Genomic DNA, 16,585 nt, shown 5'->3' on the forward strand with positions numbered 1-16,585 from the left:
TTCTTCTTCTTCTTCTTCTTCTTCTTCTTCTTCTTCCTCTTCCTCTTCCTCTTCCTCCTCCCCCTCTTCCTCATCCTCTTTCTCCTTCTCCCTCCTCCTCCTTCTTCCTCTTCCTCTTCTTATTCTTCCTCTTCCTCCTCCTCCTTCTTCCCCCTCCTCCTCCTCCTCCTCCTCCTCCTCCTCTTTCTCCTCCTCCTTCTCTTTCTCCTCCTTTTCCTCCTTCTTCATGAGGTAGTCTCACTGTGTAGTGCAGGCTGACCTTAAACTTGCTCATGTAGCCAAGGCTGGCCTCAGACAGCTACCCTCCTGTATCAGCCTCCCAAGTGCTGAGATTGCAGGTGTGTGCCACCAGGCCTGGCAAGATTTCTTTCAGAGTACTCTTTATGTTACCACAGGATGACTGCTAGTATGTTTCTGTGCACTCCTTTTCCTCCACCTACATGAGCCAATTTGACTCAGAGGAGTAAGGATACTGTTAGAACCATCTTCATATCTCACCCATTGCTTGTTGTATAGAAGGTCCTGGTATAGTTAGTGCAGAATAGACAGCAGCATTTAGGGATTTACCAATGCCCACAGAAATTTTCATGCAGTCTTGGGTAACTAGAAGGGCCTGGGAGTCTGTGGAACAGGATGGAAGAACCATGTCCTTTTGGGAAGGCATCCCCTGGAATACCTCAGCTCCCATAGGGGACTTTATTTTACACCAGCAGGAAACAGCTAAAGAGAACTAGAAGAGACAGTCCATCTCCAGCAGCGGTGTGCTGAAGTGAGAGTGAGCCAAAAAGTCACTCTTGGGGGCTCTTCTGGGGGAAAAGGGAAGCAACGGAATACCACTGACACAAGCCAGCCTCGACAGTAAGAATGTCAGTTCGATGCAAGCAAGCCCTTCTTTTCTAATCAGCTTCTCTTCACCAGACTGCTTTGAGAAGGTGCCTTCACTTCACAAGCCTTCTTCCATCCTGCCTTTTGCCCTCCCCGAAGGCAGGAATACACACCTGCTATCCTAAAGGCTCCCATAAGGCTCGGAACAAAGCTTTGTTGGCGCCTTCTCATCCTAGAACCTTTATTGCTTTATGTCCAACTACTCAGGGACAACAGTGTCCTCACTTTGAGTCTGCTTAATATCTCCTCCTTCCCACTCCTCCACACGTCCATTAGGATGTGGGAATTTTTCAGCTAACGGCGGAGTCTTCAGAGCATCTGTGTGACTGTTTCTGCATTGGTTACATGGGGCAATGCTACAGTTTAGCAGGGGGGCACGTGACATGACGTGTTTTTCCTCCGGTCAAATGTGCACCTGTGGAGACTACCAAGCACCACCCCTCCCAGTGCATGCCGCGTGGGCAGAGATGCACCCTGATTCCTCTTTTGGGTAAGATGGCTCAAGAACTAGAGTAGAGTAGGGGCTCATAAGGAAAAAAGCATCCAATGGCCCCGGAAAGCGTGCCCAGAAATCACATGGGTGCAGAGCTCTGGCAGATAGTTTCTTCAGATTGGTAAAAACCGGTGCATTCTGGTTATCTCTTTATTCCCTGCTTTATTTAGGGTAACAACAATATTTGCTTCTGTACTGATGTACTGATGCCGTCCTCCATCAATACAAAAAGCACCCCGAGCCTGAGAAATACCAGAATCATCTCTCAGCACACTCCTGAGACCCCTTCTTATTCGGGAGCATGAACTCCTTTCCCTTTCCACAACTTCCACCCCCACACATCCCCTTTGCAGCCATCACAATACATTTTGTTTTAACAAGTGTTTGGGGCTCTGCTGCTATCAGTGAAGATATATGCTTCTCACTTGATTTTCCCCCACCTTTTCCTTTATACCCTTGGAAGTTGACTCCTGCCTTATGGAACAGCATGAAGCTATTATGGGCACTTTAATCCTTTCACAGACCTGAGCTTCCAGTATCAGAGAGTCCAGTTACACTGCACTTGACCTCATCTTGTTCTTCTTTTCCCTTGAAACTCTCCTTTGTGTTCCCTGGAATGCTACTAACTAGTCCGGAATGAATTAGGTCATTGTCATACTATGCTGGGATACTGGAATCTCCAAGTATGTCCTGGACTGCCCAGGACCCTGGCCACTTGGGACAGTGCAGGGCAGCCTGGATTGAGCCCTTCTCTAACATGAGGGGGAGGTTGCCTTTCTCACTAGAGGAAACATCAGCCTAGGCACTGTGTACTTGCTAAATTCCAGGCTCCCTCTGTGTCTTCCCATATTAGGTAATTCTGCCTTTAAAGTATTTTCCAATAGAGAGATGCAATGTCAGAAACTATCCTCACTTCTGTGATCAATTTCTAGGAATGAATTCTCTTCCAGGGTTAATGAGGAATCATGAAAAAAGGGAATTCTTTTGTTTCTGGATTTCAGGAATTTCAGTGGTAGCAGCAACCTCTGACCCAAGACTCCACTGTATTCATCAATCAGCTACTAGAAATTCTGACTTCTTTCCCCAGGGCTGCTGATAGTAATCAATGGAATAGATTCGGCTGAAATCACCCTTGACCTATGTATTTCTCTACACTTCCAACCCCCCTGTAACTCTGCCCATCAAGTCATCCTTTTCACTCTATCAATCTGGACAGAATCTTAGTTTCTTTCACTTATCCAACATTACTTCAGATTACTTTCTGTCATTTATTTGGCTTATAAAACAAAGAAGTCTTGGGTCTCTTCACTCCCATGTGACAAACCAGCTAAATCAGATCATGCAACAACTCCAGACAGAAAAAGAATGATAAATAGGTTCTTCAAGAAGAACATCCTAAAGTTGGATCATGTGAACCTTCAGGGTCCCAGGGGAATTCTGGTAGAAGGATTAGCAATCACACTCAACATGCTGTGGATCACAGTAATACTAGGGAGGAATGAAGGGATGAGAGGGAAAGCTCATGAGTCCTGTCCTCAGTGAAAAATGTTTGATTGAGATTAATAATTCTGGAAAGCAACATGGCCTGAGAATGGCTCATACTTGTGGGAAAATGAGTCCATGTTCCCTGCCAAGGTCAGTGAGGGGCTGGGCCTGCTGCCATGTAATTTTGATTTACAGCAGGAACTCATCGAGTGTGCCACCTGCCCTGAACTTCTCTAAACTGAGTTGAGCTTTTTCCCTGTCAGCAGCCATTGAAGGCTTTCCCCTGTCTTCCCAGCTTTAAAGTGACTCCCTAGGTTTTCCTTCAAGTCAAACAGAACCTGTCTCCAATGCCTTTTCTTAGGATAAGCAGAACCATGTCAAGATTCAAGAGGAAAAGGAGAAAATCCCTTTTTCCCTGTCTCCCCCACTTCACCCTTTCCATATGGCTTGCACTGGGAAGCGGGGTCATGCCATTGGATCTGGAACAGCAAGTTCTTCACCGAGGGTGACAAGCTCCAGGAACACTGGACCCACTATCTGTTTTCCTAGTTTCAACCACTAATGACTCTGGCATACCCGGGAGCGAGTGGAAAACTTTCAGAAGCCACAACCCAAACATTTTGGATACAAGTCATCGAGGCTCAGATTGTTTTGAGCTCCATGGGCTGGAGGTTAATGTGCATTGTGACGTCCAAACTTGGAGGTTCCCGGGGTAAGCTGAGGGGAAGCACACACACTGCTTGTTTATATTGTTTGTTCCACCTGGAAAATAAGTCTGCTCTTCAAAAGTGAAACTTAATGATCTCCGAGGGCTTTCTTCTCTGTTTGGACATCCCAATGCCCCAGGAAACTCAGAGGGTGTAATTCATGGATTTGTACAAAGGAGTTTTTGTTCATAACCTTGAAAAGTAGCAACTCTTTTTTTCTTTGTTTTTTTTACCAAATGTTTGATTTTGCTGTTCCTCACCTTCCTGATTTACGTTCTGGGAGCCACATGTTTAACTGCTCGATCATTTCATTCTGTAAGAATGCCTGCCCTTGGGCTGGTGAGATGGCTCAGTGGTCTAAAGCACCTACTTAGAACAAGCTTAACAAAGCAGAGGGACCGCAGTTCAATCCCCCAGCACCACATGCCAGCCAGCCCTGCCTCCTGGTGGGCTGAGCTGGCCACACACACATACGCTTACACACACACACAAATAAGTAAATAAATAAATAAATAAATAAATTTAAAAAAAAAAAGAATGCCTGCCCTTGTAAGCCTTCTGGGGGAACCACTGGCTCTATCTCTTCACTTTTTCATCTATCTCCAGACTAACCTGGAGGGGAGATACCTTTGTATGCCCAGGGTTTAGACCAGTGTCTGCTGCACAGATGCTATGCTTAGTAACTGTTGAATGAATATCCAAGTGTTCCTGGTACCTTGTCCTGTTGTCTCAGCATCCCATTAGAATTCTTTACCTCTGTGCCTATTTCCCGAGCTCATTTTGTGGATAGCTTGGGGTAGGATCCCAGGTCAGTTTGCATTTACAGCTCTCAAAGCATAATGTTTTTCAGGCAATGGATGTCAGACAGGTTTGTGAGTCTTTGAAACATATACATTACCCAGTTTGAGTCTCTCCCGGGCAAACTCCCATTTGCTGGCATCATAGGGAAGCCGCTCGCATTGCTCATCGAGGGGAACTTCATCGGGGTCCATTATAATTGATAGGTAGTCAGTTTTTATTTCTGAAGAAGACTGAGAAAGAGAGGTCAAAGTTACTAATAAGAAAATGATGCTAAAAACCCCAGGTCATCAATTTAAAACAATGCTTTGCAACATCCGCTGCACTGGGGCTTTTGCTTGGAACTGTGTGGTCAGGTGAAAGCATCGTATTTCTCCACAGGTGCATGCACACACCCTCACTGCCTTGAGAGTGCAGTTTCCATGTGATAACCCACTCCTCCCACATGCCATTTCTATAGTACAAGTTTAGCCACTCTGTCTCGATAAAATGCACTTAGATGCCCCAGTGACCCTATATGTTAAGCTTCTTCTGCAATAATTATGTGATAGTTTTCTAGAAAATGCAAGGAATATTTAGACAGCTATCCCAAATAGTGACTAAAACTCGCTTTTTGTGGCTATTCTGTACAAGCGGGAACATGTATTACAGGTGGACCAGCAATAGGACACACAGTAGCTTTTCTGTATTTTCCAGAAAGGCCAAAAGTAGTAAAGTAAACCAGGATCCCTTGGGCAGTGAAAACACATTTTTTTGTTGTTGTTTTGTGGTACTTGGGATTGAACCAGGACTTTTACAGTGAAGTAAATCCCCAGTCCTTTTGATATTTTGAGACAAGGTCTTCTTAAGTTTCCCAGAGCATACTTGAACTTCTGACTCCCCTGCTTTGGCCTCCTGGAGTGCTGGGATCACGGATGTGTGCCATCATGTCCACCTAAATGGCTCACCTCCGGTGCAAAATAGAAGCTGGTTATTTCAAAGTCCAAGGAGTAAATAGACACACACACACTACCACATCCTTGAGATCTTTTGGCCATTGGGAGGATATCAAATGAGTAAGTCAAACACCTATCTTGAAGTATTTGGTTTTTGATAATGTAAATAAAGCCTAGGGCATGTCTCTAGGTCAGGTTATAGATAACTGGACTTCCATTTAATGTTAGATCCACCACGCGTATATTTCCTGTTAACGGGCAGACTTTTGGAACTGATGACTACATTTCTGTGGGCCCATTCTTGGACCAGACAGAAAGGAAGCATGCTTTCCCATCTAACTTTTGCCTAGCAGCTACATGAACTTCATTTCAGTGAGTGTTGAGGTTCTCCTTTCTGGAACTTTCCCTGAGCTTGATCAGAGCTAGAGGACGGAAGACAACCTATCCATACATGCCATGTCACACCCACCACATTTATCTGCCCTTACTCAGCCTGTTGTGGGCTATTGCCACTCACCTCATCCATCACTTGAAACTGTTCTTATTCTACAAAAATTATCAGTAAAATGTGTGACTAACAGCTCAAGACAGAAAGGTTTGCCTGGTATTCATACAGATTGGACATAAAAATAAATGGAGCAGTGGAAGAATAAAAAATATAGAGTAATAAAAATGTGTTTGTCACTAACTACAATTGCCATTGGTGTGAGCCAGTAAGGCCCCACCAGTTTATAAGCTTATAGGAGATTTTTGATTCAGATGCAAGGTGCTGGGTGTTCATGAGAGAAACTTTGGGTGTAGGTTTAGTGACTAGTAATCATTTCAATGTCCAGTACAACCAAGGACAAGAGCAACAGCCTCCAGCCACCAACGAGCGTAGAATTGCTGAAGCCTATTATGACGATTGATTGGTTCTGTCAATTTGAGTAAGAGAAGCTCAACTAAATTGGGCCAGCAATTTTACAACCTAAGGTAGCTTTTCACTTGGATAGTATAAAAGAGAAAATGAAGAAGAACAGGTCTGTTTCTGTTTCTTCAGAGGAGCTCCAGTCTTCACCATCATCTTGGATGTCATCCCTTGGCTCTCAGTGTGGATGCTTTGGCTTCCAGTGCAGACCCTCAGCTTTCTGACATAGACTGTTTAGCCTTTCATTGCAGACCCACCAGCCTCCAGATACAGACTCCCCTAGGACACTGTGGTGAGCTCTAGACCCTCTACTGAATCCTTTGGCCTCCAGTGTGCAGATACCCTCCACATGCTTCCTCATCCAACTTTGTGGGCAGCCCCTAGAAACCAGTCTTGTAAGTTCTTACATGTTTGTATATTTTCTGTTACATCTGTTTCACTAGTAAACACTGACTAATACACCTAGCAAGGCATGCCTTGGGTTTATGCAGTATGTTGAGGGAGGTTGGCAGTAATGCTGATGGGGACAGAGGAATAGGCAATGGGAGACGAGGTCTCCATGGAATGTTATGGATTAATCTCAATAAGACAGATGAAAAAATGCCACACAGCCTTCAAAGAATTTGAGGGGAGCATGAAAGTTGAATGTTAGTTGACAACACTAATTCTTTGAAGTGACATTAACACTGCCACTACATGCTTGGCATGGAGACTAATGCCTGGGTTAGAGTCAAGCCTTCTATTCAGCTGCTGACCAGCCTCAATCATGGCCAAGTTGCTTAATCTCTCCAAGCCCAGTTTCCTATCTATACAATAGTGATAGTAATCACACTTTTCTCAGGGTTGTTGTGAAGATAAAATGAAATAATCCATGTAACGCTATTAGAACAGGACTTGGTTGTATGCATCAATGAATGATAGCTGTAATTATGAAACTGGCTGTAAGCACAGGGCAGTAATAAAAAGATAAAATGCAATCTTTATCAATGAGGAGTTTACAGTGTGATTAGAAAATCATGTGGCTATTTTTCTTTCTCACCCCTTCAGTGTTAGGGATGGAACCCAAGAGCCTATGAATAGAAGGCAAGAATTCTACCACTGAATTACACCTTCTGCCCCTCACAAGGCAGTATTTTTTGATGCTTTCTTTGATTAACCTTCCATGATCAATTTTTAAAAAAAATTATGGTGTATCTTTGTAATATATAATACTGTATATACCACCATCATGAGGAATTGATACATAAACTTGTCTCATTATCAAATTTTAGAGACTTTCTGTTTTTCCTTCATTTTTAAAATTTTTTGAGACACATTCTTGCTGCCTGGCCCAGGCTGGCTTTGACTTTATCATCCTCCTTCCTTAGCCTCTCAAGTGCTGGGATTACATTCAGATACTACTATACCTGGCAATTCATTCTATTTTTGAGGTAATAATCTTATTCCTATCACCAGCATTTTGTAATTTTATAAATAGAAGGGACTTTGTCAGTTTGGTCTCCATTTGTCCTTTCAGTCTAATTTCTACTGTGCTCCAACACGCTAAGTAACCAGATGATCTCCCCAGTTTGGGGCACAGGAAGAGGCAGAGCCAACTCTTTTTTTCTGCTGCTTTGCTTAAAGCTTCCAAAGTCTGCCTCAGGCATTATTTTCTCTGGAGCCTATTCACTCTTCTCCTCCTTGGAACTCTTATAATTTTGTTCCTCTATTATAGATCTGGCAAGTTCTGCTTTCATTAGAGTTACATCCCTAGATGTCATATTCTGTCTTTCAAAACTATTGTGGGCTCTGTTTCTTCTAAAGCCACAGCTTTAACTGTCATGTCTCAGAATCACTCACTCCATATGGAACTAGTCTGGTGTCACACATACACACACACACACACACACACACACACACACATATCATGTGTATTGACTGCTAGGCTTCTCTCTAATCACTGATGTTTTCATGCGTGCTTTGGTCTTAAATATCAAGTGTGAGATCAAAGAGCCACTGTTTGAAACTATTCTTCAACTATAATCACTTGAACCAGTTACTCTACCTCTCTAAGCCTTTGCTTCTCTCTATATAAAATGGGAACAATAATATACCTACCTCTTTGCATTTTGGGAAGGATTTTTTTGGGGGAGGGGGAAAAGATTAACTGAGACAGACATTCCATAAAAGACTTCCCATAAGACCTGGCACATTAATAAGTGCTAATCTCTTGAAATTGTGAGATCTCCTGGCTCTTCCCAAGTCCTGTTGTTTCAGTCTCATACATATCTCTCAACTCTATGTCACTTCCTATTTGAAGTGACATAGTGTAACTTCATACTGTAACTCTTGCCAGGGGTGTGGATGGCCCCCACATCCATTCTTGCTACTGCTGATCCATAGCAGTCAAAATAAACTTTCCGGGTACAGATCTGTCACACATCTACCTTGGCTTAACATCCCTCCCATCCTCAAGGCTTCCCATGGCTCATTGAATATAGACTCAGTTCCTTCTGGTGGCCTACAAAGCTCTGCCTGGCCAGGATCTACAGCCCTGTCCTGGCTTTCCTGAGTAGCGTAACCTCATAACAGTTGCCCTCATGGTCCCATGGCAGCCCTGTTGGCCACTGTCATTCTCTCCTGCTCACTGTGTCCCCCGGCCTGGCCCAGCCTCAGAAATTCTCCTCCCTCTGCCTCGTACACTTCTCCCTCCTCCTTTGCCTGGCCACCCTCTTCTTCATCTTTTGGTTCAAGAACTCTTTCAGCTGACACAGTTGCAGTATTTCATTTGACTGTGGTTGATATAAGTCAGTCTCCTCCCAGACTTCACACTTGGGCACATGTACTCTACCATGAGAACGGTCCTAGTAATTCTTTGAGGCATGAGTGGATAATGAATATTAGTCTTTCCACCAAATAGCAGAGAAGCAAATCACTTTGCAGCTGCTTATAGAACTCCATTGTCCTGAGTTCAAACCAAGAATTGCTGGTTTCTGGTTACACTCTGCTGGTTACACTCTGCAACCACTGTAATCCCGAGGATAGAACAGCAGTGTCCTTATTTGTGTGCCTGTAATGCTTTGAAAGCCAAGCCAGAGGAGGCTTTCTATTTTTTATCTTTTTATTGTTTAGTAGGGAACAAGGTTAAGACCAGAAGACCTCATAGAACTCATGCTAAGTTTAATTTAGAGTCTCTTACAAGGCTGAGGGTATAGCTCATAGATGGAGTTAATGGGGACAAGGCCTGGGCTTAATCCCCAGCAAAAAGGAAGGCCATGACATAGTTTTTAAGATCAAAATACCCCACAATTTCTTTGCCTCTGAGGAATAGTCATTTGTTCATTGTCCTAGTATTTCTTCTGAATACCTCACTTGTAGTTAGCAATGTCTTAATCTTGTTTTCACTATTCTCTGGGTCAGGGATACAGATGGGAAGGAAAGGACAGAAGAAGTTCCTGTATTTATTAGGAGCTTGCTCTAAACAGCTGAGTGGGAAGTTTTGAGTATCATGTAAAAGGAGCAAAGAACTTCATCTGATAAAGTCTTACCCTTTTCAGTTTTCGGATAAAGAGAGTTAACAGGAGCCAGAAGAGGGTTGCGGCCACACAGGTGCATGTCAGAGTGATCAGCTCCAGATTAGACTTGTCTGAAGTTCCTGCAGAGAGAAAATCACCAAGCTGCTGCTGAAAAGGAACGCAGAAATTCCCGGTGGTCGCGGCTTCCAAAGGCCCGTGCCCCTCTGTGGCTCAGCCTTGAGAATGGGACCTGCTAGCATGGAACGAGCCTCGGAGTTGGCCCTCGCCTTCTGACTCAGACAGCGCACACTGTGCCGCCACAAGTTCACACATGAAAGGCTTTCCACAAGCTCTGCCGTTGAGTTTGCAAACTTTGAAATCCCAGAGACAGCTAATTAAAAATCAGAGGAGAAATTAAAAATAGGGGAAAAAAGAAGGCAGGAACAAAAGTCCATTAAAGTGCTAAATCTGGACTATGTTCACGCTCCCTAATGGGTTAGAGGAAATTCTAAAGAAAAAGGAAAAAGTGACATAAAAGAGTTCCTTTGGGACTCACAAAATTCTTCAAAGCAGACTTGAAAAATAAAAATAAAACTCAAGGACTGTCACAGTTTTGCCTGCTTGCTCCTTTTGAAATAGCTACTCCAAACCACCCACAGTCCTCTGGCCTCACGGCCTCTGTCTGTAACCTCGTCAGCAGCCAGAGTGTCGGCTGGGATGAGAGGAGATTACTGCTGGGCTCGATCCCCCCAGCCACCCCGTTTTGCAGAATGACAGAGATGAAAAGCTGAGCAGAGTTGCTCCCGGGCCCACGCCCACTCCCAGAGGACCCAGAGTTCCCAAGGGGCACCTCCAGAAAAGAAATCTTGGAATGTACAAAGGAACACCGCAGATGGCCAGAGCAGTGGCTCCCTACTGTTGATTCTAATGCATAATTTCGCAGGACTTCTAAACAATGCCCTTATCCTTTTACCGCATGGAAACGAGACAGGTTTATAGTAAGGTAGGTCAAGAATAAGAGAACCTTTCTTTTTCTCAGAGATGATGATATCATTTCTTGAATACTTCTGTACCCCTCACATCTGCCCTATGAAGTAGGTGGCAGTAATAGCTCAGCTTCATAACTGCTTTATCTTCTGGGCTGTGTTTTCATTCACTAATGAGGTATTGAGTCTGCTACAGGCAAAGATGGCTGCTGGGGGAGGTAGGAAGCTGGGTAAGGGGGAGTTGCTATTTTCAAGAAGCCCATTCAGACCTAACTGAGACACTGATAGCAAATGTAAGGCAGTCAGCTTTAAAGAGAGCTTCGGAGGGTGAACTGTCTAGCATTTTCTGGCAGAGGTAACATTTGAAATGAATTGTCTGGAGCGATGAAGACGTGAGGTTGATGTTGGTAGTGGGAATGGAGAGGAAAGACCTAGACTTGCAGCCTAGGGCACTGATGGTGGTGTGAACCAGGGACAGGGCGGAGCCCAGGGCTCAGAGCAGCTGTCTGGTGGCTGGAACTAAATGTTGCAGGCAATTGGAGCCAGTGACTCTCCCCCACTCTGAATCATAGCACACGTACATGCTGGGAACCTGGGAATAACCACACAGTGATATTTACCGAGAGCTGGCTTCCTATGGACTCTTCTGAGGACTGACATGTGTTCATTCACCACGGTTCACGCCAACCCTACAAGCTAGCGGATTCCTATTTTATGAATGAGGAGCCGGAGACACAGAGATGAAGTCTCTTACTCGGAGCCATGCAGTCTGCGAGTGTTGGAGATGTTTTGCGGTAAAGGCAGGCTGCCAAGGAAGGGTTCACCACTTCACTCCCATCTCCTCAGTCCATAATGCGCTTATTAATCACTTTTCGTGGGCATGTTCATCGCCACAAATTATCTCGTGTCGAAAAGAAGCTGATGTCTTTTCTCTACTGGTCCTCACAGAGTCCTGTCCCTTCTACTTCCACAGCTCACAGAATTGTTGCCTCTACTAACCCACTCTCACTGCCTAAAGTAAAGTCTCTGTGCCTTGGCTTTGCCATTTCTCTCCCAGCATGTGAGCTTCCTGGGAGCCGAGGCAGCATCGCATCTTATTCATCCTGCTCCTCAGGTTGGGCAAATGGAAGGATTCACCTGCTGTATTCTTTGCAGACAGTTTAATGAGGCTGTCAAGAAAGTCAGGGCAATTCCCTCTCCAGTGTATTGATTCGGTAGACATGGACCCCAGTGGAACCCAGATCTTTTCAAAGGATTGGTGGTAAGAAAGTGCAGATACTGAGCTCTGAACTGCTGGATTTGTCTACCTCTGAATGAAACAACAGAATGTAGGATTGCAGTACTTTTTTCTCACAGCCACACCTGCAGCATTCAGGACTATCAGGCACACAAGAGACAGCCTAACATAGGTCAAGCGAATGACTGAGTCAGGCTTCGTTGTCTCCTTTGTCAGCTTTTAGTTAAGTTGCCCTGAATTTCCAGGGCTTGGAAACAACCTCTCTGAAGAAGTTTCAAAGTATGATAAGCCTTTCTCTCACCGTGCATCCTCACAGCAGAAACACTAAGCTCAAGTTCATGGGAACGGGAACTTCTTCTCCTGCAATGTGAGGTCGGATGCTACCTTGTACACACACACACACACACACACACACACACACACACACACACACACATCCTTGCTTATGCTAAAGAGCTGTGGAATTTGGTGGGCCTGCTGACGGGAAGGCACAGTGTGGCTTGTGGCTGTCACAGACACTGATAAATATCTTGAGACGTGGTACTGTCTGCGTAGAACCTCTGCAGAAGTTTCCCACATGGAATGTGCTGCTAGAGCCCCCCTCTGATTGTGGGAACTTTTTCACTGCATTCTGTGGGGGCAGGAAGCTGACCTCCAAAGTCCTAATTCCATAGTTCTTACTCAAGCAAAATTCCTTTCAATGGGACTGTGTTTGCATGCGGACACACATTCAGCATATTTAAGGAATCAACTTATTAAAAAACAACTCCAAGATAAACATAATTAGGCAGGAAAGACCTATTTAATATTAATAATATAAACAAAAGTAGAATTTTCAGTGTGTGATGTACTATCCATGCGCTCTCTCATTGGATGTATTTATCTCTGTTTTTGAAAAATAAGTGTCAGGATAATCTAATGATGAATAGACTGATCAGAGCAAGCTCTTAGGTGTTTTCTCAGCAGATAAATGTCCACTGGTCTGGCCAGACCCAGTTTCAGCTCACTGGTGCTAGCTGATGAGCTCAGTGTATGAAACAGCCCAGCTGTACTTGGCAGAGGAAGGAAGCTAGGGAGAATTAGAGGCAGAATTCTTAGCAATTAAGAGCAAGCGTGTGGTGTCAGGGACAGTTGCTTCCATATGATGTATGTGAAAGGCCAGCATCAGGACATAGTACAAGGCTATTTTATTTGGGATATTGACCACAATGTGGCCAATTAGAAAGGCATATGGTAATTGTGTCTTTTATGTTTGGTGTTATGGATTAAACAGAGGACCTCATCCATGTTAGGCAAGCACTCTGCCCGGAGTTACATCCCCAGTGGTCCTATTTTGTTTGTTGTTTGCTTATTTACTTATTTATGTATTTATTTTTACATCTTGACAGCCTTCCTAAATTGTGATCCTCCCAACTAGCAGAGATTGTGGGTGTGCACCACCTGCCTATCAATATTGTTTTTATCAGAATGCTGACCCGGTTGCACAGAGCAACCCGTATATCTTCCTAGGCTTCACACCATCCCTCCCGGGAGAGCAAGGTCAGGAGACAGGTCAGGTAGGCTGAGGTCTGAAGGCTGGTTTGGCTTGTTTAGAGTCAGCACTGCTGGTAGTGGCCTGAGCCTTCCTCCCAGCCTGCACTGTACTGTCTGGGAGCAGCACACAGCTCTGGAGTGTGGCACTGTGAACACCAGGCTGCTGGAACTGCAGCAGCAATGCCATTCAGCTTGCCTCATACACTGTTACAAGAAATAAAAACACCAGGGCATTTTGGCCTCAGGTCCTGGCTTGGCTTAGGGATCAAGCATAGACTTCAGCAGGAGCCGTGCTGAACCCTAGGAGCAGCTATGCTGGGGACCAAGGACTCTGCCTCAATTAACTTATCCTTAAAAAGTGGAGGTTGATAAGGAGAGTCACATGGAGGGAAAACATTCTCTCAGGCTTTCACAGAGAGCACATTGTCAAGCAATGGCCATGACTCCTCCACATGGCTGACATTAACAAAGGATCTACAAACTACGGTACAGGATTTCGGGGTAAATCCTGAGGGGATTTGACTGACCTTGTCTGATACAAAAGTTACATTTCTTGTTATATAGGTCTTGCTTTATCTTGGTCTTAACCATCCAGCAGAAAAGTATAAAAAAGAGGTATAAAAAGTAAAGCCATATTAATATGCTGAGCTGTAAAAGCCTCAAGTCAACGACTTCTGACATTGCCAGTCCTGCGGATAACCCACTACTATTATGGACTATTGGACTATATTGGATTATTTTGTTGAATTCACGCACCTACAATATTTAAATGGCAATTGAATACCCTTCTCTGACAAAACTAAACAAAAAAGGGGATACAAATGAACCACCATTTTGTATCTGTATATACAAAATAGTTAGGCTAGATATACAGCTACTTTCTCTTAATCAATGAGAAGATTTGTACTGATAGTATTTAGACAGGATATCATGTCTGCATCTTGCACTATGAATAACTACTACAAAGAATAACACTACAAAAACAATAAAAACCACTTCAAAGACAACAATTTGCAATGTACTAATTATTGAAACTGTCCTACTAATCAGTTTTGAAACTGTCTCATTGCTATTTTTTTCTCAATAAAATTAATTTTAAAAAAGTGGAGGTTAATAACAGTCCTTACCTCACAGGTCAAATGTATAAACCTGATGTTAGAAATTACTTTGAAGTAATTACTTTGCCCTTGCCCCTCTCTTTCTATTTTTTTTTATTGTTTTTTGGACTTCAAGTACAAGGTAGGTTTTGCTTTCAGACAAATATACTGTACATATCATAATTTGTCTTTTCTACCTAAAGTGAATCAGACTTTGACCCAAGTACCTACCATTTTCTGTACACAACTGAACTCCTACCTTCCCTGAGAAATTTGGCAAGTGCTGCAGTGTAGCTTAGGTTTTATTCTTTGGTTCATTAGTTGTTCAGTTTGAAATAATTAATGAGGCTGGTTAATGACCTACTAAATTATTAGGACCTCACGAGAAGGGTGTGTTCTTGTTCATTTTGTATTTCCACCACTAGCTCAGAGCAAATGTTGATAATGTTTCATGTATGGTTGAAAAAAAAAATTCCCAGAGCTGACTGTCAGGCCTCCTGACCAGCATGAGTCAATCAACCCATGCCAACACCTTCCACCTAAAACCCAGTAACTTATAACCTGTTTTACCTTATTAATATGTAGCTTCTCAAAAGCTTTTTGAAATATCAAAATTGGCCTGCAGGTCTTTATAAATATTTATGAAGTATTTTATGAATCTACCACAATTCAGAACCACTCTTTAGGACAATGATTTATGAAAAAAACTGTATTGACATTAAATTTCAAGTATAGATTTCCAGAGTAATGTTAAGTGAAGACACTTAAAAAGTGACTATTTGTGACATTAGTTCTGTAACATTTACTTTTATGACAACAAGTTAATCTTTAAACCAAACTTTTCTGTGGTGTGGAACACCATTGAGTGACTCACTGGGTAAATGTAGGAAAAGTATAATACAGAATGTTTTGTTGAAATAGAATTTGGCACGTCCTATTAACCAACATAATGTTAGCTAATATTTATAATTTTTTTATCAAATGACAGGTACTGCTTTAACTGTGTTCTTTAGTATTCATGTAAAGGTTAGTGAGCTATTTTTAACAGGTCCATGATGTCATAAGAAAAGTGAAGGCATGTAGGTAAGTTGCTAAAGGTTGTCCAGCTTGAGTGCAGAGGTACCTGGACTGACTGGGCTTCTCATCAACCACGTGCCCTGCTGCCTTACAGCTGAGGCGCAGTAGAGCAGATTGATTAAACAAGATCCTAGTTCTTGGCTCTGCCACTTCCTAGTTGTGCAATCCTAAAATCATTTTAGCTTTGTGTGCCTAGATTCTTAATTTCAAAAAGCTGTACTTCCTTATAGGAGTGTTGCAAAAGTAAAGAAGGATAGTGCACGCTTGCTTAAAGCAGCTCTCTGCATGTCTGATGGGCATAAGATGGAATCACACAGGTCCAGGCCCTTACAGAGCCCAACTCTTAAGTCCACTATTTTGACGTCCACTTTTGGAAATCCTTACAAAGTTTCATGCCAGCCTGGTTTTCACAGGAGCAATTACGATGAGAATTTTTTGAGTTTGAATTATTTTGCCTTAAGAATTATTTAGAAAGGTCTTCATCACCCTAAATGAATTCTATCACAGTTTTGAGTGCATGACTAAAGCCAGCTTTATGCTGCTGTTTAGAGTTGAAGTGAAAGTCATGCATGAGGATGATCAAATGTGCAGTGAATGTTTAAATTTATTACAATAAAAAACACACGTTCATTAATCCTGCTCAAGACACAGACTAGCTTCAAACATGTGCATCATTCTTGCCACTTTCTGGAGCACAACTAGAAGTCCTCTTTCATGAGTGTGTGTACAAGGTATGATAAAAAATATAGTGAATAATGCTGCCAGTTGTAACCCCACAGAAAATCAGGCATATAAAAATGTTATGGTGCATCCTCACCCACCTTCTTCACTGGGTCTGACACCAGGCTACTTCTGGTTCTTCCTCAGTCAAGATGACCATAAAAGGAAAACACTCTGAACTGATTCAAAACATGGAGGCAGCTGTGGCAGCACAAACAAAAGATACTCAAG

At 43.2% G+C, this 16,585-nt stretch overlaps 1 protein-coding gene across 2 annotated transcripts in view; it reads right to left on the reverse strand.

Annotated features, from left to right (window-relative positions):
• The window catches only part of Flt1 (fms related tyrosine kinase 1), a 199,401-nt gene that overhangs the window by 50,619 nt on the left and 132,197 nt on the right, over positions 1-16,585 (reverse strand). For both annotated transcript variants that reach the window (XM_023715112.1, XM_023715111.1), the window contains 2 exons: positions 9,738-9,844; positions 4,469-4,601 (listed from right to left, as the gene is read on the reverse strand). In XM_023715112.1, the coding sequence (XP_023570880.1) occupies positions 4,469-4,601; positions 9,738-9,844 (240 nt within the window). The remainder of the gene's footprint in view (positions 1-4,468; positions 4,602-9,737; positions 9,845-16,585) is intronic.

This window comes from Octodon degus, unplaced genomic scaffold (assembly GCF_000260255.1).
Source record: "Octodon degus isolate 3935 unplaced genomic scaffold, OctDeg1.0 scaffold00038, whole genome shotgun sequence".
Taxonomy (NCBI): domain Eukaryota; kingdom Metazoa; phylum Chordata; class Mammalia; order Rodentia; family Octodontidae; genus Octodon; species Octodon degus.